Source organism: Schistocerca gregaria, chromosome 1 (genome assembly GCF_023897955.1).
Source record: "Schistocerca gregaria isolate iqSchGreg1 chromosome 1, iqSchGreg1.2, whole genome shotgun sequence".
Lineage (NCBI taxonomy): Eukaryota > Metazoa > Arthropoda > Insecta > Orthoptera > Acrididae > Schistocerca > Schistocerca gregaria.
Window position 1 is genome coordinate 368,955,952 of NC_064920.1, and position 22,980 is coordinate 368,978,931.

The 22,980-nt window shown below is 42.5% G+C and overlaps 1 protein-coding gene and 1 pseudogene across 1 annotated transcript in view; one reads left to right on the top strand and one right to left on the bottom strand.

Annotated features, from left to right (window-relative positions):
• Positions 1–13,893: 13,893 nt before the first annotated feature.
• Positions 13,894–14,011, bottom strand: LOC126290726 (5S ribosomal RNA; annotated as a pseudogene).
• A 1,654-nt stretch (positions 14,012–15,665) lies between these two features.
• The window catches only part of LOC126346926 (sestrin homolog), a 515,339-nt gene continuing 508,024 nt past the window's right edge, over positions 15,666–22,980 (top strand). The window contains exon 1 of the mRNA XM_050002228.1: positions 15,666–15,872. Within this exon, the coding sequence (XP_049858185.1) occupies positions 15,729–15,872 (144 nt within the window). The 5' untranslated portion in view covers positions 15,666–15,728. The remainder of the gene's footprint in view (positions 15,873–22,980) is intronic.

A 22,980-nucleotide genomic window follows, 5' to 3' on the forward strand; every position in this document is an offset into this window, starting at 1 on the left:
TTAAGTAGCGTGAAAAGTTTAGAAGGCGTTGCAGCTTGTGGCCAACATAAAAATTCGATGAAATAAAAAAAATTAAAAAAGACTGTCAGACCATATAGTCTACGCGAGCGAAGCAACGGGTGATAAATATATTACTATTTATGCAGTTATAATACCGTTTTATCCCAAGACTTTTTTCTAACGTTAAATACTTTAAAATAAATCTTCTTACACGCTCAGTAAAGAATTGTTGATGCCAACATACATTGCCTCAAGAGTCATTTGACTTTGTGGCAGTTACCTATGAAAAGTGATTGTTCCTTCTTCCATGTATTTTGACTTGCATCTGTAACAGTAACAGTAACATCTGTAAAGACATGACAACTGCGTGCAGTGTTAATACTTTCGGTCTTGGAGCGCTACATCACGAATCCACCTGGCATTTATCGTTTGCTATTGGGATCATGAGCTGTACGCTATGCGCATTCTATGAATATGCCTATTATACGGTTTTGGCGTACGTGAAACGGAAGGCAACAACAGAGTATATGTAATCAACGTGCCCAACGTGTGCTAAGAGCAGTGTGCACCTCTTTGAAGGTTGTGAAAGACGGAATACAAAAGATCTCTTTTGATCATTCCATTCTCGGAAGCTGGTTAGTCATATTTTGATTATATTTATACACTTTTCATTTAGGCTCTGTGAGTTAGTAGGTGCCTATAACGCCCTAAAAGCAGTTGTGTTCGCGTAAATCTTGTTATAGCTGTACTTAAATCTCTCATTTAGCTTATTTATAATTCACACACGTTTTCCAGGACCGGACTGGAGCCGGCTACGCCCTTTTATAAAGTAGTGTCGGTAAACCAGACCATGAAGGATCTTTTACTGCAGTATTATGTATTTTGTGCTGTGACGCCAGTCACTTCTGTTTACAGCAAGCGATGTGTTCTCTCTCTCTCTCTCTCTCTCTCTCTCTCTCTCTCTCTCTCTCTCTGTGTGTGTGTGTGTGTGTGTGTGTGTGTGTGTGTGTGTCTGTCTCTCTCTGTTTGCAGATGAACCATCCTACGCTTCCTCTCTCTCTCTGTGTGTGTGTGTGTGTGTGTGTGTGTGTGTGTGTGTGTGTGTCTCTCTCTGTTTGCAGATGAACCATCCTACGCTTCTGCTCGTCGAGATACCACAGTCAATGGCCTTTGCACTTTGTCATCTATTGTGTACAGGACGGGGAGATACCTAGCGAGGGCAGCCAGCCAATAGATTATTACAGACGAGAAGCGTCAAGGTGTGGTTGGCTGAGATGAGATGTTATAGCCCAACGTGAGGAAGGCACGGAATTCTCCACTGTTGAGGATCCCGACATCCCCTCCCCCTCCCCACCACTGCTCACCACTCCAGCCTGGATACCTTAGTACCAGCCACCACAAGGTCGCTGCTCCCGACTGAAGGGGATTCTCTTCTGACGCCAAATCTACAAACAGATTACCTCTGTTGTGCACATTCTCAAACACTCCAGTGTTATTGACGCAAACACTGAAACGGTGATGTAACTGACATTTCTCCGCAAGTAATCAGCTAGTAGCAGCACGAAGAGCATTGCTCATTAGTTGCTCAATGGCTGAGTAAAGCAAAGCATTCATCAATGAATTGATGAGTCCCACAGTGCTTCACTAAGCATGGCTGGATTATAGTTTGAATCCCTTACATTCTTCCCACCTGAGAATGGGTTCGCCTAGATACAGTTACAGTTTAAAGTTGTATCGAAAACAGATGCCAAGTTTTTACTTAAGCAAAGCATTACTATAAATGAAATTTAAGACACTTATCAGAGAGACCCTAAGGCATTTAGCCACGGAATCCCCAAGCTACACAGTGAGTAAGTAACAACTACGAACAAAAACTCATTGAAACCATCGTGGTTAAGATATGTGGAAGACATGTAACTATACGGCATCCCTAACTTATATAAAAACAAACGGAAATGGCGAGTAGCTGACAGTGAAACAGGCAATTAATCCTAACGAACATTTATCTGGAAACCACAAGCACCACAAGCGCAGTAATGCTAGTGTTATGACACTGTTAATGTATAGTCTCTTATAGTGAAAGGATGTGTATGTGGAGCATGCATGTTGGTGCACCAGCACACTTTCACGTAGCTATTTTGAATACGTATGTTCGACAGTAAGTGTATCGCTCGTGGCTCGCACCAACAGCCTCCCAGGTTCTTTCGACATTTGTATTTTTTCTTTTTTTTGTATGTGTGAATATTTAAAAGCTTTGTTGAACTCCAGCCCTATCTATAATATCGATGAACCCCTAAACAGCATTGTGGATGGTTATTAATGCATTCGGAATACACCGGAGATCATGGGTTTCCGCAGAGATTTATCCAAGAGGGAGAAAGATTCCAGAATTACCATTTTACCAAAATGGTAGTCGTCTCCATGATTTGGCACTTTATTGTGTAGACAGGGCAACTAGACTACAGGACGTGTAAATCAATGGCTGGATGCCGCGATACGTTGCATCCCATAAGGGGGTTAATACCTTTATGACCATGATTTTTCACTATTTTGGTATTTCTTCCGTATTTGGATCCACACCTACAGCACATACCTACAATGTAGCATGACAAGGTTCTTCACAGTCTGCTAAGTCACTCTACTGAATAAAACTGGATTACGCACCAGCACGCTTTGATGGATCAAATACAAATTTCCTGTTGACATTAAGATGCGCAGCAGAAGAAGGGCCCGTTCATATGGAAACTAGGGACGAAATGTCGGGCAGGAATACTTCAGACATGTTGATACTGTGATAGGTACTGGAATTGTCTACTTCTGGAACTCATTAAGGAGTGTACAAGGAAGCGACAGAGAAAAGATAGGGTACGCTGTTTTAGCAATGTTCTGTAAAGGTTCATCCCCCGAAGACTGCATAACAACGCCGAAAACGTCGCCACAACACTACAAACGGTGCGGTTTCCCGTGAACTACTTGGAAATCGAACAATGTAATGTTCACTAAAGCCACAGTATTTCTTCTCGCATACGGCAACACTAAATCTGCGATTAAGCAGAATAAGAGGCAAACCATTTGTAGAAATACGGAACGTCATCGACTAAAACAGAAGTGATCTCTGGCGTTCCCCCAGGTAGTGTTCTAGGCCCTACGCTTTTCTTTATCTATGTAAACGGTTTAGGAGACAATTCTCAGCAGCTGTCTGCAGATGATGCTTTCATTCATCGTTCACTAAGTGATCAGAAGATGAAACCAAATTGCAAGACGATTTAGAAAAGGTATCTGCATGGTGCGAAAATCCACAATTGGCACCAAATAATGAAAAGTGTGAGGTCACGCACACAAGTGTTAAACTGTTAAACATCAGTTCAACGATAAATCAGTCGAATCTAAAGCCGTAAATTCAGCTAAATACCTAGGAATTGCCGCTACGAACAAAATAAATTGAAAGAACATAAAGAAAATGTTGTGGGGAAGGCAAATCAAAGACTGCGTTTTATTGGCAGAACAATTAGAAAATCTAACAGATCGGCTAAAGAGGCTACCTACACTAGCTTGTCCGTCCTCTTTCATAGTACTGTTGCGCGGTCTGGGGTCCTTACCAGATAGGATTAACGGAGCACATCGAGAAAATTCAAAGAAGAGCAGCACGTTTTGTATTATCGCAAAATAGGGGAGAGAGTGTCACTGACGTGATATAGGATTTGGAATGGATATCATTAAAATAAAGGCGTTTTTCGTTCCGACGGAAATAGCAAAATAACAATCACCACATTTCTCCTCCGAATGCGAAAATATTTTGTTGACAGCGACCTACGTAGGGAGAAACGACCATCATAATAAAATAAGGGAAACCAGGGCTCTCACGGAAAGATATAGGTGTTCGTTTGTTCCACGTGCTGTTCGTTATTTGAATAATAGAGAATTGTCATGAAGGTGGTTCGATGAACCCTCTGCCAGCACTTAAGTGTGATTTGCAGAGTATCCATGTAGATTTATAAATTCATGAAGTGTCTGCCCGTCTACGACAGATCCCAGGCGGCAAGTGCTCCCTCGTGCGCCCCCCCCCTCCCCCCCCCCCCCCTCTTTCTGACTACCGAGCGAGGTGGCGCAGTGGTTAGCACACTGGACTCGCATTCGGGAGGACGACGGTTCAATCCCGTCTCCGGCCATCCTGATTTAGGTTTTCCGTGATTTCCCTAAATCGCTTCAGGCAAATGCCGGGATGGTTCCTTTGAAAGGGCACGGCCGATTTCCTTACCCATCCTTCCCTCACCCGAGCTTGCGCTCCGTCTCTAATGACCTCGTTGTCGACGGGACGTTAAACACTAAGATCCTCCTCCTCTTTCTGAACGTGTGCTGGCATCGACGAAGGGACGTTCTTAAGCGTCCCGTCACTTGAACGATGGCCACGTGGAACACTTGTTGTAATGTCTTTGTGCTCAACAGTTTTTTAGTTTTTATCCTCGGTAACTCTGTTATAAAGTGTTCACGTACTTTGTCAAAATATCAGTCTTCGTATTAGTCATACTACTTCTTACGGGGCAAACCATTGCTTTCTGTATCTGTGTTTATTAGGATTATCTGCTTGTTTCATTGTCCTCTATTTACACTTTTCGTTTGTATCTATCAAGGCATCAAAAGCGTTTTATAGACACCAAATGAAGCTGCGCAACAAGAAAAATAACTTGTCGTATAGATAATGCCATGTGACAAAGCATAGCAAAGCAAATGGACAAAATTTACACGTGGTAAGTCCGAACTGTAACGACAAAATTTCGGAGGTGGTGGACATATATTTTGTGAGTATTTTGCTGAAAGAACTCTGTGGATGGCCCATTCAGAGCACTTGCATTTAGTTTCATTTCTTATATCCATTCAAGTTTTTATGTATATCGTACGGACAATATCTACACAGTGGTGCAAATTTCTACAGACTTGGCCGGGCTCAGAGACAGTCTACGCCGATGGCTGGATGGTTGATGGTCACGTCGGCTTGTTCAAGCTCATGTTAAACATATTGAACAGCGCTCAATGCCGGACGGCTGCAGTGTTTTCACATCTCCGTCCTTGCACAGGTGAGTCCTTCCTCATTTGCAATGACTCCTTAAGTAGTCTCCAAGCTCTCGACCACTGCTTCTGTCGCCATCCTTGGGTAATGACTATCCAGAAGTCTGTTTATGCACTCGAAAACCGTGGACGTTCAGTTGCCTTCATCTGGAACCCAGGACATGTCGGAATCCCGAGTAATGAACTTACTGAAAGGCTGTCAAAACAGGCTACCGTTAAACCGACTGCCAGCCTTTGTGGCCGAGCGGTTCTAGGCGCTTCAGTCTGGAACCGGGCGACCGCTACAGTCGCAGGTTCGAATCATGCCTCGGGCATGGATGTGTGTGATGCCCTTAGGTTAGTTAGGTGTAAATAGTTCTAAGTTCTAGGGGACTGATGACCTCAGATGTTAAGTTCCATAGTGCTCAGAGCCATTTTTTTGATAAACTGACTCTGAATATCGGCACACCAGAGACTGATCTCCGACCGGTCCTACGCCGTTAAGTTTTCGGGATCGGGAATATCAAATGGCACACCCAAAGTACGCCAAATAAGTTCCATGCTATAAAGGAGACAACGTATGTGTGACGGTCTTCCATGCGAAAGACTCCGTTGTCCTTTGCCGGCTCCTCATCGGCCATACTTGTCTGACTCTCGCTCACCTCCTCCGTCTCCACCCTTGTGCCGCTGCGACTCTCGATTGACAGTAGTCCACAAGTTGTTGGACTGTCCCATTATAACCGTCCTGAGGCGATCTTTTAACCATCCCTGACGCACTGTCTACGGTGTTAAGTGCTGACGCCTCAACGGCTGATCTATTTTATGTTTTATTCTAGATTTGGGGGGGGGGGGGGGGGGGGGTAACCACTCAGTCTAACGGCGGGCGTGTGGCCTTCTTACCTAGGCCTTCACTCTACCTCCATTTAACTCTTCCTCTCCCTCTTTGGTGCTGTTTGTTCGATTTCGTGCTCCTCTTTTCACAATCTGTGTTTCTCGTGCATTCTGTTTTTAGGCTGGAGAATTCAGTGTGTTGCAGAGTGGCTGGCTCATCCTTTCTCATTCTTGCCATCAGCCAGCCCAAACACCTTCTACTGCTTTGTTCCATTCAGTGATTTTAGATAAAACTCCCACCATTAGTGACCGTAAAGAAACTATGGTGCAGTGGTTGCAGGCAAGAGACATGCTGCGGACATGAGCATGACACTACTCTTATACTCGCTCGTGAAACAAAATAAGCCTGTGACGCCTAAATACGTCGTAGATGAAATTGCAAGCGAGGAGGGTCACTTGGTAATCAGGCCATCGGCTTATCAGTTTCATCTGATTCCAATTGAATTGGTTTGGAGTGAAGTCAAGGCGTACATCAGACGTAACAAGACTTTTGCTATAACAGAAGTGGAAAGACTGCTACGTGAAGGTCTTGCTACGGTAGACGCTGCATCATGGAGGAAAAAAAGTAGACCATGTATCTAAATTGATAAGAGAAGAACAGACTATAGATGGCATTATAAATGAAAACGAACTGTTAATGATTTCTCTTAATGATGATGTGGCATTATAAATGAAAACGAACAGTAAATGATTTCTCTTAATGATGATGATGATGATGATGATGATGATGATGATGATGATGATGACAACGGTTTTGGCGCCGATTCCGATGACAGTGAAGGAGAACTGGATGGAGTTGCGCCATTAGACATCGTAAATTGGTGAGTGGATATGTATACAGAATTAATTCTTTTTCTCTCTGCAATCGGGTAGGCTATGTGTGTTTTGCTTTATTTCTTTTTGTTAGTGTGGATAGCGTGTTATTTGGTATGCTTAGATTTGCATTATTATACGACGTTTTACATGCAGCTATTACTGTAACAATTTGGACGACTTTTCATAGATATTGTCATTAACTTCAGGTGTTTTTATTTCCCGGTTTAATATATTATCAAACGCTTGTCTCCGTCGTCGTTCTCTCCATTGTTAAAAAAACGTACTTTGTTGCACTTACGTATAAACATTGATTGTAGCTTACATTTACAAAACGTACTTCCGACTTGTGGGCGTGTGCGGTGGCAGCTATTGCAACCTCGCAATCGCAGTGTAGCCAACCACATGCGAACTGTCAAGTGACATATTTCACGGGCCCGGGTATAGTTAATTATTTCCGTTTTCGCTTGCTTCTTTCGTTTTCTCCTTCTGTATAGTTACACAGTTCGTTTTTTCACATTTTGTTTCTTTCCCAGGTTTTAGGTGACAGGATTCTTCAGGGGTATGGTTTTGATCCGAGACCTCTGTGACCACGGAAAGAGACTGATAACCAAGCAGCTTAGCCCCTTTACTCTCCGTACTAACCAAGACTTCTCGCATGAGTTCCGTGACTGCAGTGGGAGAGCAGCATAATGACGCTTTGATGAGATGTTTCCACAGCGACAGCAACCACTTCACAGTACACTTGCCTCTCACGTTTTACTGACTGCATAGTACGGGCTTTTTTCACTGTTATGAAAGTATTTTCATAAAAGCATACGAAACTGGAGTAAAAAACGGAATGAACCGCAGTTGCATAATCACTCTGTAACGAACTACGGAGACGACTCATTCCTTGTACCAAATTACCCAGGAAAGATCCCTGGATAACCTCCGAAATTTTGTCAGTGGAGTTCGGCTTCACTCTGGAGAAGGGAAATATATAAAATCAGGAGTCAAGAGGGGGAACTTCGGAAAGGTAGATGGCGTTTACAAGATACGGTAAATCGTAATAGTTGTAAAGAGGTGCAGGCGACGTCTATAGATTGCAGGGTGAAAACAGATGTGTCAGAATGGAAATGTCTGTTTCTCTCTGGTGGAGACCAACTTGCGATATCCGTCTGACAATATGTCAAGATTACTGTATGGATTATAGTAGCATGTGATGACATGCTTGAAAGGACAGTCGGCTACATCAGCAGTTGTTATTTTCCGCAATAAAGTAAAAATGAGTAATCGTTAAATAAATCGTTGTTATCCTTCGTAAGAAAGCAAAGACGAGTAATCGTTTGTACAAATAGGTAAGACAGGAGGAGAGTTTATTTTCGGAAGCAAAGCAAGGAGCAAGTGAGAGTGATAAAAAAGTACGAACAAATGACGGCTTTTGCTTGAATCCGAAACATTGTTACTCAACAACTGTCATTAAGGAGAAACCATTTTAACAAATCCAAGTTCCAGAGGTTGAAAATACCGCTACAGTTGTAAGGTTCTGTTATTTAAAACTCGACCGGGTTCGGGTTCTTACACGCTCTTCTTCAGGTACTTCAACTTTTTGCTGTGACTCCGAACGCCACGGTGGACGAGTACAAGACGCGGTGTGCTACCAGCGAGCGCAGAGTACTCCGTGTTCTAAATAAAATAACCTTAAAATTGTAGCGGTATTTTAAATCTCTGGTATAATTGTCAGTTACGGATGTTGCTCCCACAGGATTGTCTGTAAATCCAAGTTCATTACTATATTCTTGGTTGATTATATTTCTTTCTTTCTGAGCTGACTGGAGGGGAATATGGTGGGGACTCAACCATTCAACTGTGGAAATGCTTTACTCGCGTTGAAAGTTCCTGCTGTCATGTTAATTGCTTCATGACTAGCTAGCTGTTGGCTGTTATCTCGAATAACACGTCAAAGGCCATATGCCTAGTATTGAACTTAATGCCTTGAGTTAGTTTTTTTATGCTGCTCCAAAATGATGTTGCCACGATTTTTCGTGGGATGTGGCACATAATTTGGAATTGAAATGGGCCACATTGTGAACCATTTTACCAATTTAAAAAAAGATGGCTAAATAATTCTTTAGGTTTAGTGCTACTTCACAGAATGAAATTCACACATGCAGACACTGAGTTAACTGCCTTAGTACTGGTGCTGCGAACCATCTTCGTAGATTCTAAAAATGCTTCGGAAGACGAATGAAAATGGGATGATCAGAAGGGTCCAATAGTAGAGGAAGACAAGAATCTGACAGCCACTACCTAACACACCCTTTCGCCAGTATTCGTTTATCAGCACTAACAGTCAGCTGGAGTGTTTATTTAAAACGATCCTTGGAGTATCAAGAAACATCAATCTTTGTATCTTAGTCAAACGAAGGCAAACTGATTATTTCTCTGTCGTAGTTAGTAGTACTTCGTATGGATATAGCTTAATAACTACAGTACTAAATTTCTTAACATAGTCAGCAAACACGACACCTGTATCAACAATGATCTACTATAGTTTAACGAACCAGTTGTGAAACAACTGCATCTCCTGTTTCCGCAACCATGGCTGTTCAAGTTTATCTTTGCTGTAATAATGAGTTCCATGAAGCTCATCGTTCAGTTTAAGGAAAAGATAGAAATCAGAGAGTGCATTGTGGATCTGTAACTAACTACGCTTGGTGTAACCTTCCTTAGCTAGGCAGTTGTGGCGACGGAAATGTGTGGCCTAGCGTTGCCACACTTCAATAACGGGGGCTGTTCTTCACTCCGAATTCCTTTTCAAAGCTTGTAAGCTACGTGTGTAATGATCGCCGCTTGTTCTGGAAAGTCAATGCATACAAAACCTACCTAATACCCTGACTGCCTCTGTACCCTCTTTTTCGGCGTATGGTACGGATTCAATCGCAATATCAGATCCTCTGGTAGGTAGCGCTTAAGGAACGACAAATGTTTCTCAGACTGGAGCTTTGTGACCGTTTGGTAACAGTGTATCAAGTTTGTGTGGAAGCGTCATTGTTGTAGAGAAGAGCTCCACCTAATATCTGGTAAGCAAAATACAAATTTCTTGAAGGAATACATTTCACAACGCTTGTTAAAATTTTATTTTGCACGTTTGGCCAATTTAGGTAGAAGTATCATTGTTCTTGTGGTCTTCAGTCCAAAGATGGTTTGATGCAGCACTCCATGCTCACACGTGCAAGCCTTTTCATCTCCGAGTAACTACTGCAACCTACATCCTTCTGAATCAGCTTAGTGTATTCATCTCTTGGCCTCCCTCCAGCACTGAATGGGTGACTCCTTGATGCCCCAGAACGTGTCCTGCCAACCCACCTCTTCTTCTAGTCAAGTTGTGCCACAAATTCCTCTTTTCGTCAATTCTGTTTAGTACCTCCTCGCCGGCCGCGGTGGTCTCGCGGTTCTAGGCGCGCAGTCCGGAACCGTGCGACTGCTACGGTCGCAGGTTCGAATCCTGCCTCGGGCATGGATGTTTGTGATGTCCTTAGGTTAGTTAGGTTTAAGTAGTTCTAAGTTCTAGGGGACTAATGACCACCGCAGTTGAGTCCCATAGTGCTCAGAGCCATTTGAACCATTTTGAGTACCTCCTCATTAGTTGCGTGATCTACCCATCTGATATTCAGCACTCTTCTGTAGCAAATACATATCATAAGCTTCTATTCTCTTCTTGTCTAAACTATTTATCGCCCGTATTTCACTTCCATACATGGCTACACTCCATACAAATACTTTGAGAAAGACTTCTTGATGCTTAAATCTATACTCGAAGTTAACAAATTTCTCTTCTTAAGAACGCTTTCCTTGCCATTACTTCTACATTTTATATCCTCCCTACTTCGACCATCATCAGTTATTTTGCTTCCCAAATAGCAAAACTCATCCACTACTTTAGGTGTCTCGTTTCCTAATCTTCCTTCAGCATCACCTCATTTAATTCGACTACGTTCCATTATCCTCATTTTGCTTTTGTTGAAGTTCATCTTATATTATCCTTTTAAGACAATGTGCATTCCGTTCTACTGTTCTTCCAAGTCATTTTCTGTCTCTGACAGAATTACTATGTCATCGGCAATTTTTTTTTTTTTTTTTTTTTTTTTTTTTTTTTTTTTTTTTTTGCTTCCTTTACTGCGTGCTGAATATAGAGATTCAATAACATCGTAGATAGGCTACAGCCCTGTCTCACTTTGTTCTCAACCAATGCTTCCCTTTCAAGCCCCTCTACTCTTAAACTGCCACCTGGTTTCTGTACAAATTGTAAATAGCCTTTCGCTCCCTGTATTTTATCCCTGTCACCTTCAGAATTTGTAAAAGAGTATTCCAGTCAACATTGTCAAAAGCTTTCTCTAAGTCTACAAATGCCATAAACGTAAGTTTGCCTTTCCTTAACCTATGTTCTAAGATAAGTCGTAGGGTCAGTATTGCCTCGCGTGTTCCTACATTTCTACGGAATCTGAGCTGATCTTCCCCGAGACCATTATCAAGTGACAAATCGTGTGCATAAGCACGTGTCTAATCTAGCAAAACATGTGTACGTCGGTGTTATCTGCCGTTTAAACTGAGTAGTCAGTACCTCAATTCTGTGGTATCGCAACATAACGCTTGCACGGGCAACAGCGTGGCAGATGCGTGCTAATGCATACTATTTGCCTCTTGAGAATGATATTTCTACCGAAAATGGCTAACTGTGTAGAATACAAATTTTTAAAGCGCGAAGCTTTGACAAATTTAGGTCTCTGAACTTTTCACAAAAGCCTTGAGGTGGCGAGAAACTCGGCGAGAGCAAACCATTGGACTATCAAATAGGTTATGATGCGATTCACACCATATTGTGAAAATCCGAAACTGAAAGAAATACTTTGTTGAGTGTTGCGTCGAGTAACCTAAATCATGTTGTCATTTGGTTTCGAATTATCGATTGCTGGCAGAGAGAGTTGCACTTCTTGTTTGTCTAGCTATTCATTGTCAGACTTTATTACACAGTTCTTGACTTAAAGCTCCTCCTTGCTCTCAGACGCATGCTCACTACCTTAAATAGTACCGCCGTTAATTACCCGAAACATTCAGATTCAGTACCAACATATGACATTAACGCTCAAATAAGTAGCAGGGCAGAGAAATTGTATTCCGGGGTTAAGAAGCAACGAAAACATGTCTAGCTGCTGAAGAGAAGCTTCCACTGGTCTAGAAAAATATATTGTCGTCGGCGTGTGTAGGTGCAGAGCGGCAGGTGCAAAGGACTTGGCAGCATAAGAGTCATCTGACATAAATTACGAGTATTTACGCTGTTCGTTGACATAGCTTGATAAATCATTGTGTTCGCTGGGTCGCCCACATTGTTTTCTTGTTTCTCTCGACTTTGTACCATGTTAACGTCGAGGCTATGTTTCTCTCCACCTTTGATTGTTTCTAGGCTTAGTGAAGACACGGTCTTAGCTTTCTTAGCTCCTCGCTCTTGCCAGGCATAGTCTGAACATAAGCAAAGGAAAAACACAAGAGCTAGTGAGTGACGCAAAATGGATGTTTATCGTAGATAAGACGTATGTTGTGGTGATAGTCCGAAGACCGATCTGATGCTGCTCTCCGAGCTAGTCTATCCTGTTCAAGCATCTACACCTCTTCATAATCATTGCGATATACATTCATTTGAACTTGCTCACTGTATTCCTGCATTAGTCTCTCTCTCTCTACAGTTGTTACCATCACGCTTTCTTCCACTTTCAAAATGACGATCCCTTGACGCATCACGGTGTTTCTTATCAACCGATCCTTTCATTTTTGTTATGTTGTGCCATAAATTACTTTTTCCCCCAGCTCGATTAAGTACCTGTTCATTAGTTTTTTAATATATACCAGAACGTTATATCACATCACACACGTAAGTCACACTAACACATGTAAATCCACCTGAAAATGGAGGTTTAAACCTTCGAAATGCGTTGCGGATATAGATAAACAGTGCTTGGTAATAGTAAACTTGTCGTTTCATTCGATATCAGTAAGCCACGGTAAAGCCTAACCTAAAATATTTTTTTTTTTAATAAAACCGCCTTTTCTTGCTGCAACTGTAATTTATTTCTCCCAGATGCATTTCGCCTTTTTTTGCTGTAATCTTATAATGGGCTTAATGTAATAACAGTTTTTGCGATTACTTTTAAATAACAAACAGTTTACTTTTTTGTATTTGTCCCGTTTTCATTTGATTGCCCCTTATAGGACAGTGATTTCGAAGCTTTCTAAGACCGTTATCACTGCGTGCGATCAGATATTAGCCAGTACTCTACCTCCCTACACCCTCATCAGCTTTACCGCGTAATTTAACTTTAGAATGAAAAAGAAATTCCTTCGATAACTTTAATTTTTATAATGATGGAGGATAAATCATATTAAGTTTTTGTAGGTATATTATTAAATCAAGAACGAGTCAGTGAGACAATTGTTACTACTTATTCTTAATAACTTTATTTTTTTTAAAGAATGAAGCAATTTTCAGTTCTTCGCGAGTGCTACTTACAACTCCTTCTCAGAAAAGAAAGCTAACGGTCCACAATGAGGGTAAACGTTGAAACGTGCTTCCCCTGCACCACTCCTGTTCTTAGCGACACTTGATTAACCTACATTTTGGACCGTCATTTAAAAGCAACGAAATTAAAATGTGTACACTATACTTAGACCTGATGTTTGTAAATCACTTTATTGTTTGAATCCTCTGTGTCTCACTACGATAATGAAGCAATTTGTGGTCTGTTGTAGGAATTACCTATACATCGAGCAATAGATTTTCGTTAGATTTGTAAGCATATGTGACCTATATATATATATATATATATATATATATATATATATATATATATATATATATATATATATATATATCAAGTCTACTGTCATAGATAAAAAAACTCCATCCGAACAGGCCATGAAGGCCCAACGGGACCGACCGGCCGCCGCGTCATCCTCAGTCCACAGGCGTCACTGGATGAGAATATGGAGGGGCATGTGGTCAGCACACCGCTCTCCCGGCAGCATGTCAGTTTAGGAGACCGGAGCCGCTACTTCTCAATCAAGTATCTCCTCAGTTTGCCTCACAAGGGCTGAGTGTACCCCGCTAGCCAACAGCGCTCGGCAGACCGGATGGTCACCCATCCAAGTGCTAGCACAGCCCGACAGCGCTTAACTTCTGTGATCTGACGGGAACCGGTGTTACCACTGCGGCAAGGCCGCTGGCGACGCTGTCATAGATGCACGGCACAAAGTATTTATGCAGTGAGCGGACTATGCGAGGAAGATGATGTTCACACTGTAACATCTGTCATTGGACCACGAGTTAAAGCAAGTATTTAAAAAAGTAATTATTTGTAACTTGCGAAATGGTTATAATAGTAATGAGCTTTTAAAAATAATTTAGTTTCGTGACCGAAGCACAACTGAATCCTCTTTGTTTTTACTGTTTGTACCACTCAAAAAATTACAATTTACCCCTCAGGCGTAATTACCCTCTAGTTGGGAACTATCAATGCTCTTGTAACTCCGGATAATTCGTTTGACAATAACAAATGGTTCAAATGGCTCTGAGCACTATGGGACTCAACTGCTGTGGTCATCAGTCCCCTAGAACTTAGAACTACTTAAACCTAACTAACCTAAGGACATCACACACATCCATGCCCGAGGCAGGATTCGAACCTGCGACCGTAGCATGACAATAACAACTACAATGTCTTATGCGCTAGTTAAAAATCACTCAAAGTTTTCATAGTATAAGTCATGTAGAAGATGTTCAAAATGGCTCTGAGCACTATGGGACTTAATATCTGTGGTCATCAGTCTCCTAGAGATTAGAACTACTTAAACCTAACTAACCTAAGGACATCACACACATCCATGCCCGAGGCAGGATTCGAACCTGCGACCGTAGCAGTCGCGCGGTTCCGGACTGAGCGCCTAGAACCGCTAGACCACCGCGGCCGGCTGGAAGATGTAGTGCAGTGCAATCGAGTGAATATTTTTGAAACACCCTGTACTTCACCATGTGGCAATATTCTCGAGGACCACTGGCTATACAAACGCAGTGGCGAAGGGTATGACACGGAATGCTAGACAATGGAGGACTGAAACTTTCTGGCAGATTAAAACTGTGTGCCGGACCGAGACTCGAACTCGGAACCTTTGCCTTTCGCGGACAAGTGCTCTACCATCTGAGCTACCCAAGCACGACTCACGCCTCGTCCTCGTCTCCTACCTTCCGAACTTTACAGAAGCTCCTGCTTCTGTAAAGTTCGGAATGTAGGAGACGAGATCCTAGCACAAGTAAAGCTGTGAGGACGAGACGTGAGTCGTGCTTGGGTAGCTCAGATGGTAGAGCACTTGCCCGCGAAAGGCAAAGGTCCCGAGGTCGAGTCTCCGTCTGGCACGCAGTTTTAATCTGCCAGGAAGTTTCATATCAGTGCACACTCCGCTGCAGAATGAAAAACTCATTCTGAATGGAGGACTACTACCTGTTTGTTAAAACAATGTTGACAGTAAAAATCAGAGGTGAAAATAAACTAGTATGCTCTTCGATAGGTGTTGCATCAATCTTGTTGGACCACGTCATGCCATGGCCTTGAGAACAGTAAGACTTATTCCTTTGTCTCCGCTATCAGTCGACCCAGAAACTGGAACCGCTTATCTGTCCCGATTTCGCAAATCGACAGGCGGTTGTCGAAATCGCAACTGGAGACAATGGTCCACACCGCTGACCTAGTCCACTGTTTGGCCATCGTCGGTGTGACCTCCGAAACGGAGCGCCCCCGTGGTCCAGCGAAGAGCAAATACAGCGCAGCTTATCTCGAGCACAGCAGCGGCTGGCTCTGGCTGGGCTGTTAGTAGCCGTCGGTGGCCAGTGGACGCAGCCTCGTCGGTGGCAGATCCCTGTAGAGGAACCAGCGGTCGCGTCAGTCACGATGACTCACTCCGGAACCTACGGAAGCGTCGAGTCAGGAAGCGACGCGAAGCCAAAACGAGGGATGGCCGCCATGAAGAGCTACGTGTCCCTGCTGCTGCTCAACCCCTGCAGGGTCTGCGAAACGTGCACGCGAGACATGGAGGTGAGTACTAGAGTACTGCAACGCCCAATGTTTGACCGGTCACGGCTCGCCTGTTGACGGGGGGCCCTCGCCTGTTGACGGGGGGCCGAGCCGCTCGTGTCGGGCCCCACTTGACTCGGCTCGGTCACGTACTCGCCCCATGTCTGATGTCCGGATTCCGGACAAGCGGTTAACCGAGCATGACCGGTCACTGCTGGCGACCTCGCCTCGCCCCGGCTCGCTGCATTGTACTGTGCACATCCAACGCCGCTCTCTCTCTCTCTCTCTCTCTCTCTCTCTCTCTCTCTCTCTCTCTCACACACACACACACACACACACACACACACACACACACTTCTTGCAGCGGTGTACCGTAGGTCTCTAGAAGAGCGTAGCGTTCCAAAGGATTGGAAAAGGGCACAGGTCATCCCCGTTTTCAAGAAGGGACGTCGAACAGATGTGCAGAACTATAGACCTATATCTCTAACGTCGATCAGTTGTAGAATTTTGGAACACGTATTATGTTCGAGTATAATGACTTTTCTGGAGACTAGAAATCCACTCTGTAGGAATCAGCATGGGTTTCGAAAAAGACAGTCGTGTGAAACCCAGCTCGCGCTATTCGTCCACGAGACTCAGAGGGCCATAGACACGGGTTCACAGGTAGATGCCGTGTTTCTCGACTTACGCAAGGCGTTCGATACAGTTCCCCACAGTCGTTTAATGAACAAAGTGAGAGCATATGGACTATCAGACCAATTGTGCGCTTGGATTGAGGAGTTCCTAGATAACAGAACGCAGCATGTCAATCTCAATGGAGAGAAGTCTTCCGAAGAAAGAGTGATTTCAGGTGTGCCGCAGGGGAGTGTCATAGGACCGTTGCTACTAACAATATACATAAATGACCTGGTGGATGACATCGGAAGTTCGCTGAGGCTGTGGTGTATCGAGAGGTTGTAACAATGGAAAATGGTGCTGAAATGCAGGAGGATCTGCAGCGAATTGATGCATGGTGCAGGGAATGGCAATTGAATCTCAGTGTAGACAAGTGTAATGTGCTGCGAATACATAGAAAGATAGATCCCTTATCATTTAGCTACAAAATAGCTAGTCAGCAACTGGAAGCAGTTAATTCCATAAATTATCTGGGAGTACGCATTAGGAGTGATTTAAAGTGGAATGATCATATAAAGTTGATAGTCGGTAAAGCAGATGCCAGACTGAGATTGATTGGAAGAATTCTACGGAAATGAAATCCGTTAACAAAGGAAGTAGGTTACAGTATGCTTGTTCGCCCACTGCTCGAATACTTCTCAGCAATGTGGGATCCGTACCAGATAGGGTTGATAGAAAAGATAGAGAAGATCCAACGGAGAGCAGCGCGCTTCGTTACAGGATCATTTAGTAATCGCGAAAGCGTTACGTAGGTGATAGATAAACTCCAGTGGAAGACTCTGCAGGAGAGACGCTCAGTAGCTCGGTACGGGCTTTTGTTACAGTTTCGAGAACATACCTTCACCGAAGAGTCAAGCAGTATATTGCTGCCTCCTACGTATATCTCGCGAAGAGACCATGAGGATAAAATCAGAGAGATTAGAGCCCACACAGAATCATACCGACACTCGCAATGTATTTATCTCTGTCTCTCTCTCGTTTTAACACAAAAGTAACATCTACTAGAACGGGTACGTGACACAGTTAAATTCATAAACCACTTGGAAACTAAAATGATACACAATCGCGGATAGAAGACTAGTGTCATTTCCAAACAGAAGATATATTTTTTCCTTTCATTAACAGGAAACACTGAATAAGTGCTGTCCCTGTAATCCAGAAGAGAACCATCTTCACAAAGAAAGCATACAAAGAACATTGAATATTTACAGACGTAACTTGTCACACTTTTCACTTCTTTGCAACAGAAACAAGTTTACAGTTATTGTTGATCAGTAAATCACTAACGCGTTCCGGATTTAACTGGCTTACATCTGCCACGTTATCTTCTCCATAATGCGCACCTAGATGCATTAATTCTTTGCCTAGTTCTCTGCAACCTTCACCGGAATCAGCATTAAGAGGTCATTAGCGCACATTGAAACACACTTTGCTGTAATACTGTTTTTTATTACTGCCGGTATCCCTGAAGGAGCTGCATCTTTGTGAGGTTTCTTGCAACTATGTTTCTTTAAATGAGTGGTTTCCGACTGGAAACACACTAATGTGGAGCAGTTTTTGCACGATTCGTACCCAGTAGACGCACTGTTTTCGTCTACAACTAACAGAAATGTAGTCCATACTTGGCTTTTTAGACCTCCCCTTCCTTCAGTGTGTAAACATTGGTTTCAATCTTACGTGTTACTGCACTGGCTTCCTCGCGCTGCATGATTACAGACACAGACACACACACACACACACACACACACACACACACACACACACCACTGATCTATATTAACGACGTAGGGAACAATCTGAGTAGCCGTCTTAGATTGTTTGCAGATGATGCTCTCATTTACCGCCTTGTAAAGTAATCAGATGATCAAAACGACTTGCAAAAAGATTTAGATAAGATATCTGTATGGTGCGAAAAATGGCAATTGACCCTGAATAAAGAAAAGTGCGAAGTTATTCATAGGAGTAGTAATAGAAGTCAGCTACATTTCGATTACGCGATATGTCACACAAATCTGAGGGCTGTAAATTCAACTAAATACTTAGGCATTACAATTACAAATAACCTAAATTGGTACGATCACGTAGATAATATTGTGGGTAGAGCAAACCAACGACTGCGATTCACTGGAAGAACACGTGGAAGGTGCAACAGGTCTACCAGAGAGACTGCTTACACTACGCTTGTCCGCCTTATTCTAGAGTACTGCTGTGCGGTGTGGGGTCCGCATCAGGAGGGACTGACGGATAACATCGAAAAAGTACAAAGAAGGGCAGCTCGTTTTGTACTATCGCGAAATAGGGGAGATAGTGTCGCAGACATGATACGTGAACTGGAGTGGCAATCATTAAAACAAAGGCGTTTTTCGTTGCGGAGGAATCTTCTCACGAAATTCCGACGACCAATTTTCTCCCTGAATGCGAAAATATTTTGTTGACGCCGACCTACACAGGGAGAAACGAGCAGCACGATAAAATAAGGGAAATCAGAGCTCGTACGGAAAGATATAGGTGTTGGTTCACTGCGCGCTGTACGAGATTGGAATAATAGAGTATTGTGAAGGTGGTTCGATGAACCCTCTGCCAGGCACTTAAATGTGATTTGCAGAGTATACATGTAGATGTAGTCCTCTCCAAAATGACAGTAATTTTATTGAGTAAGTCGAATCGTGAAAACAAGAGGATTCCACGTGAACGGAATGCGAATGTAACTCTCTCGAGTTTGGTAAAGCATTGCAAATGTTTCCGGACACTTTTTCTGTAGCCCGCTCGTTCAATTGTTGGCCTGATGATGCTCGAGCATTCTTTGCTGAAAATGCTAGAACTGAGTCATGCGACGAAAATTTCGGTTACATAATAAAAATGAAGTAAATTATTACTAGAGTCATTCGATACGATGTCTGCTATAAAATACTGATATTAGTAAAATAATCAACTCAAATGTGTCGAGTCAAAAAGTGTCGATATCTAGATGAAAGAACGCCATACCAGTAGTAATCGATTCTTTCTCCGTTTCCCTGTCTACATGGCAACCTTGAATCTTCCTCGTTATAGGTGTTCATTTCTACAGTTACCTTGGATGTTCTCCAGTAGTTAAAATACGAGCAATGGTATGTTACAGCTCCTTCCTAAGGCTACCTATTCGAGGACAAATGTCCATGACTAGCTACTTTTGACAGAATGTTGCGGTCAACAAATCCTATTGCTTTGCAAGATGTAACAAAGTCTCAACTCCATGTCACACGTATCTTCTCATACATATGGACGTAAGATGCGTGCCAACACCCTACGAACTTCTACCCACTGCTTTTATCTGTACAGAACCGTCGCTGTCCTCTCGCAAAAACCTTTTCAATTAGTTCCCCATGGACGCCGTGTTGGTAAAATGTGTGTCTGTGGGATATCTGACCACGTTTGGGGCTTGTTTGAAAATTTTGTGATACAACACCGCACATTATCCTGGACGGAGAGTCACACGGGAGTGTTCGTACAATACATTAATAAGATGGCGAACGCATTCTCAGACATTCGACATATAACGGAGATGACCATGTGGTGTGATGTCTGTTGTTGTTGTTGTGGTCTTCAGTCCTGATCCTGGTTTGATGCAGCTCTCCATGCAACTCTATCCTGTGCAAGCTTCATCATCTCCCAGTACCTACTGCAACCTACATCCTTCTGAATCTGCTTAGTGTATTCATCTCTTGGTCTCCCTCTACGATTTTGACCCTCCACGCTGCCCTCCAATACTACATTGGTGATCCATTGATGCCTCAGAACATGTCCTACCAAACGATTCCTTCTTCTGGTCAAGTTGTGCCACAAACTTCTCTTCTCCCCAATCTTATTCAATACTTCCTCATTAGTTATGTGATCTACCCATCTGATCTTCAGCATTCTTCTGTAGCACGACATTTCGAAAGCTTCTATTCTCTTCTTGTCCAAACTACTTATCGTTGATGTTTCACTTCCATACATGGCTACACTCCATACAAATACTTTCAGAAATGACTTCCTCACACTTAAATCAATACTCGATGTTAACCAATTTCTCTTCTTCAGAAACGCTTTCCTTCCCATTGCCAGTCTACATTTTATATCCTCTCTACTTCGACCATCATCAGTTACTTTGCTCCCCAAATAGCAAAACTCCTTTACTACTTTGTCTCATTTCCTAATCTAATTCCCTCAACATCACCCGACTTAATTCGACTACATTCCATTATCCTTGTTTTGCTTTTGTTGATGTTCATCTTATATCCTCCTTTCAAGACACTATCCATTCCGTTCAACTGCTCTTCCAAGGTCTTTGCTGTCTCTGACAGAATTTCAATGTCATCGGCGAACCTCAAAGTTTTTATTTCTTCTCCCTGGATTTTAATACCTACTCCGAATTTTTCTTTTGTTTCCTTTACTGCTTGCTCAATATACAGATTGAATAACATCGGGGATAGGCTACAACCCTGTCTTACTCCCTTCCTAACCACTGCTTCCCTTTCATGTCCCTCGACTCTTATAACTGCAATCTGGTTTCTGTACAAATTGTAAATAGCCTTTCGCTCCCTGTATTTTACCCCTGCCATCTTTAGAATTTGAAAGAGTGTATTCCAGTCAACATTGTCAAAAGCTTTCTCTAAGTCTACAAATGCTAGAAACGTAGGTTTGCCTTTCCTTAATCTTTCTTCTAAGATAAGTCGTAAGGTCAGTATTGCCTCACGTGTTCCAGTATTTCTACGGAAGCCAAACTGCTCTTCCCCAAGGTCGGCTTTTACTAGTTTTTCCATTCGTCTGTAAAGAATTTGTGTTAGTATTTTGCAGCTGTGGCTTATTAAACTGATAGTTCGGTAATTTTCACATCTGTCAACACCTGCTTTCTATGGGATTTGAATTATTATATTCTTCTTGAAGTTTGAGGGTATTTCGCCTGTTTCATACATCTTGCTCACCAGCTGGTAGAGTTTTGTCATGACTGGCTCTCCCAAGGCCGTCAGTAGTTCTAATGGAATGTAGTCTACTCCTGGGCCCTTGTTTCGTCTCAGGCCTTTCAGTGCTCTGTCAAATTCTTCACGCAGTATCGTATCTCCCATTTCATCTTCATCTACATCCTCTTCCATTTCCATAATATTGTCCTCAAGTACATCGCCCTTGTATAGACCCTCTATGTACTTCTTCCACCTTTCTGCTTTCCCTTCTTTGCTTAGAACTGGGTTTCCATCTGAGCTCTTGATATTCATACAAGTGGCTCTCTTATCTCCAAAGGTCTCTTTAATTTTCCTGTAGGCAGTATCTATCTTACCCCTAGTGAGATAAGCTTCTACATTCTTACATTTGTCCTCTAGCCATCCCTGTTTAGCCATTTTGCACTTCCTGTCGATCTCATTTTTGAGACGTTTGTATTCCTTTTTGCCTGCTTCATTTACTGCATTTTTATATTTTATTCTTTCATCAATTAAATTCAATATTTCTTCTGTTACCCAAGGATTTCTACTAGCCCTCGTGTTTTTACCTACTTGAGCCTCTGCTGCCTTCACTACTTCATCCCTCAAATCTATCCATTCTTCTTCTACTGTATTTCTTTCCCCCATTCCTGTCAATTTACCCTTATGCTCTTCCTGAAACTCTGTACAACCTCTGGTTCTTTCAGTTAATCCAGGTCCCATCTCCTTAAATTTCCACCTTTTTGCAGTTTCTTCAGGTTTAATCTACAGGTCATAACCAATAGATTGTGGTCAGAGTCCATATCTGCCCCTGGAAATGTCTTACAATTTAAAACCTGGTTCCTAAATCTCTGTCTTACCATTATATAATCTGTCTGATACCTTTTAGTATCTCCAGGGTTCTTCCATGTATACAACCTTCTTTCATATTTCTTAAACCAAGTGTTAGCTATGATTAATTTGTGCTCTATGCAAAAGTCTACCAGGCGGCTTCCTCTTTCATTTCTTAGCCCCAATCCACATCCACCTACTACGGTTCCTTCTCTCCCTTTTCCTTCTCTCGAATTCCAGTCGCCCATGACTATTAAATTTTCATCTCCCTTCACTATCTGATTAATTTCTTTTATTTCATCATACATTTCTTCAATTTCTTTGTCATCTGCAGAGCTAGTTGGCATATAAACTTGTACTACTGTAATAGGTGTGGGCTTCGTATCTATCTTGGCCACAATAATACGTTCACTATGCTGTTTGTAGTAGCTTACCCGCATTCCTATTTTCCTATTCATTATTAAACCTACTCCTGCATTACCCCTATTTGATTTAGTGTTTATAACCCTGTAGTCACCTGAACAAAAGTCTTGTTCATCCTGCCACCGAACTTCACTAATTCCCACTATATCTAACTTTAACCTATCCATTTCCCTTTTTAAATTTTCTAACTTACCTGCCCGTTGCACTAATATCAAGTTAGATACCGGCAAAATGTTGGCCTGTTGAAAAGGGTGGCAACTAACTCT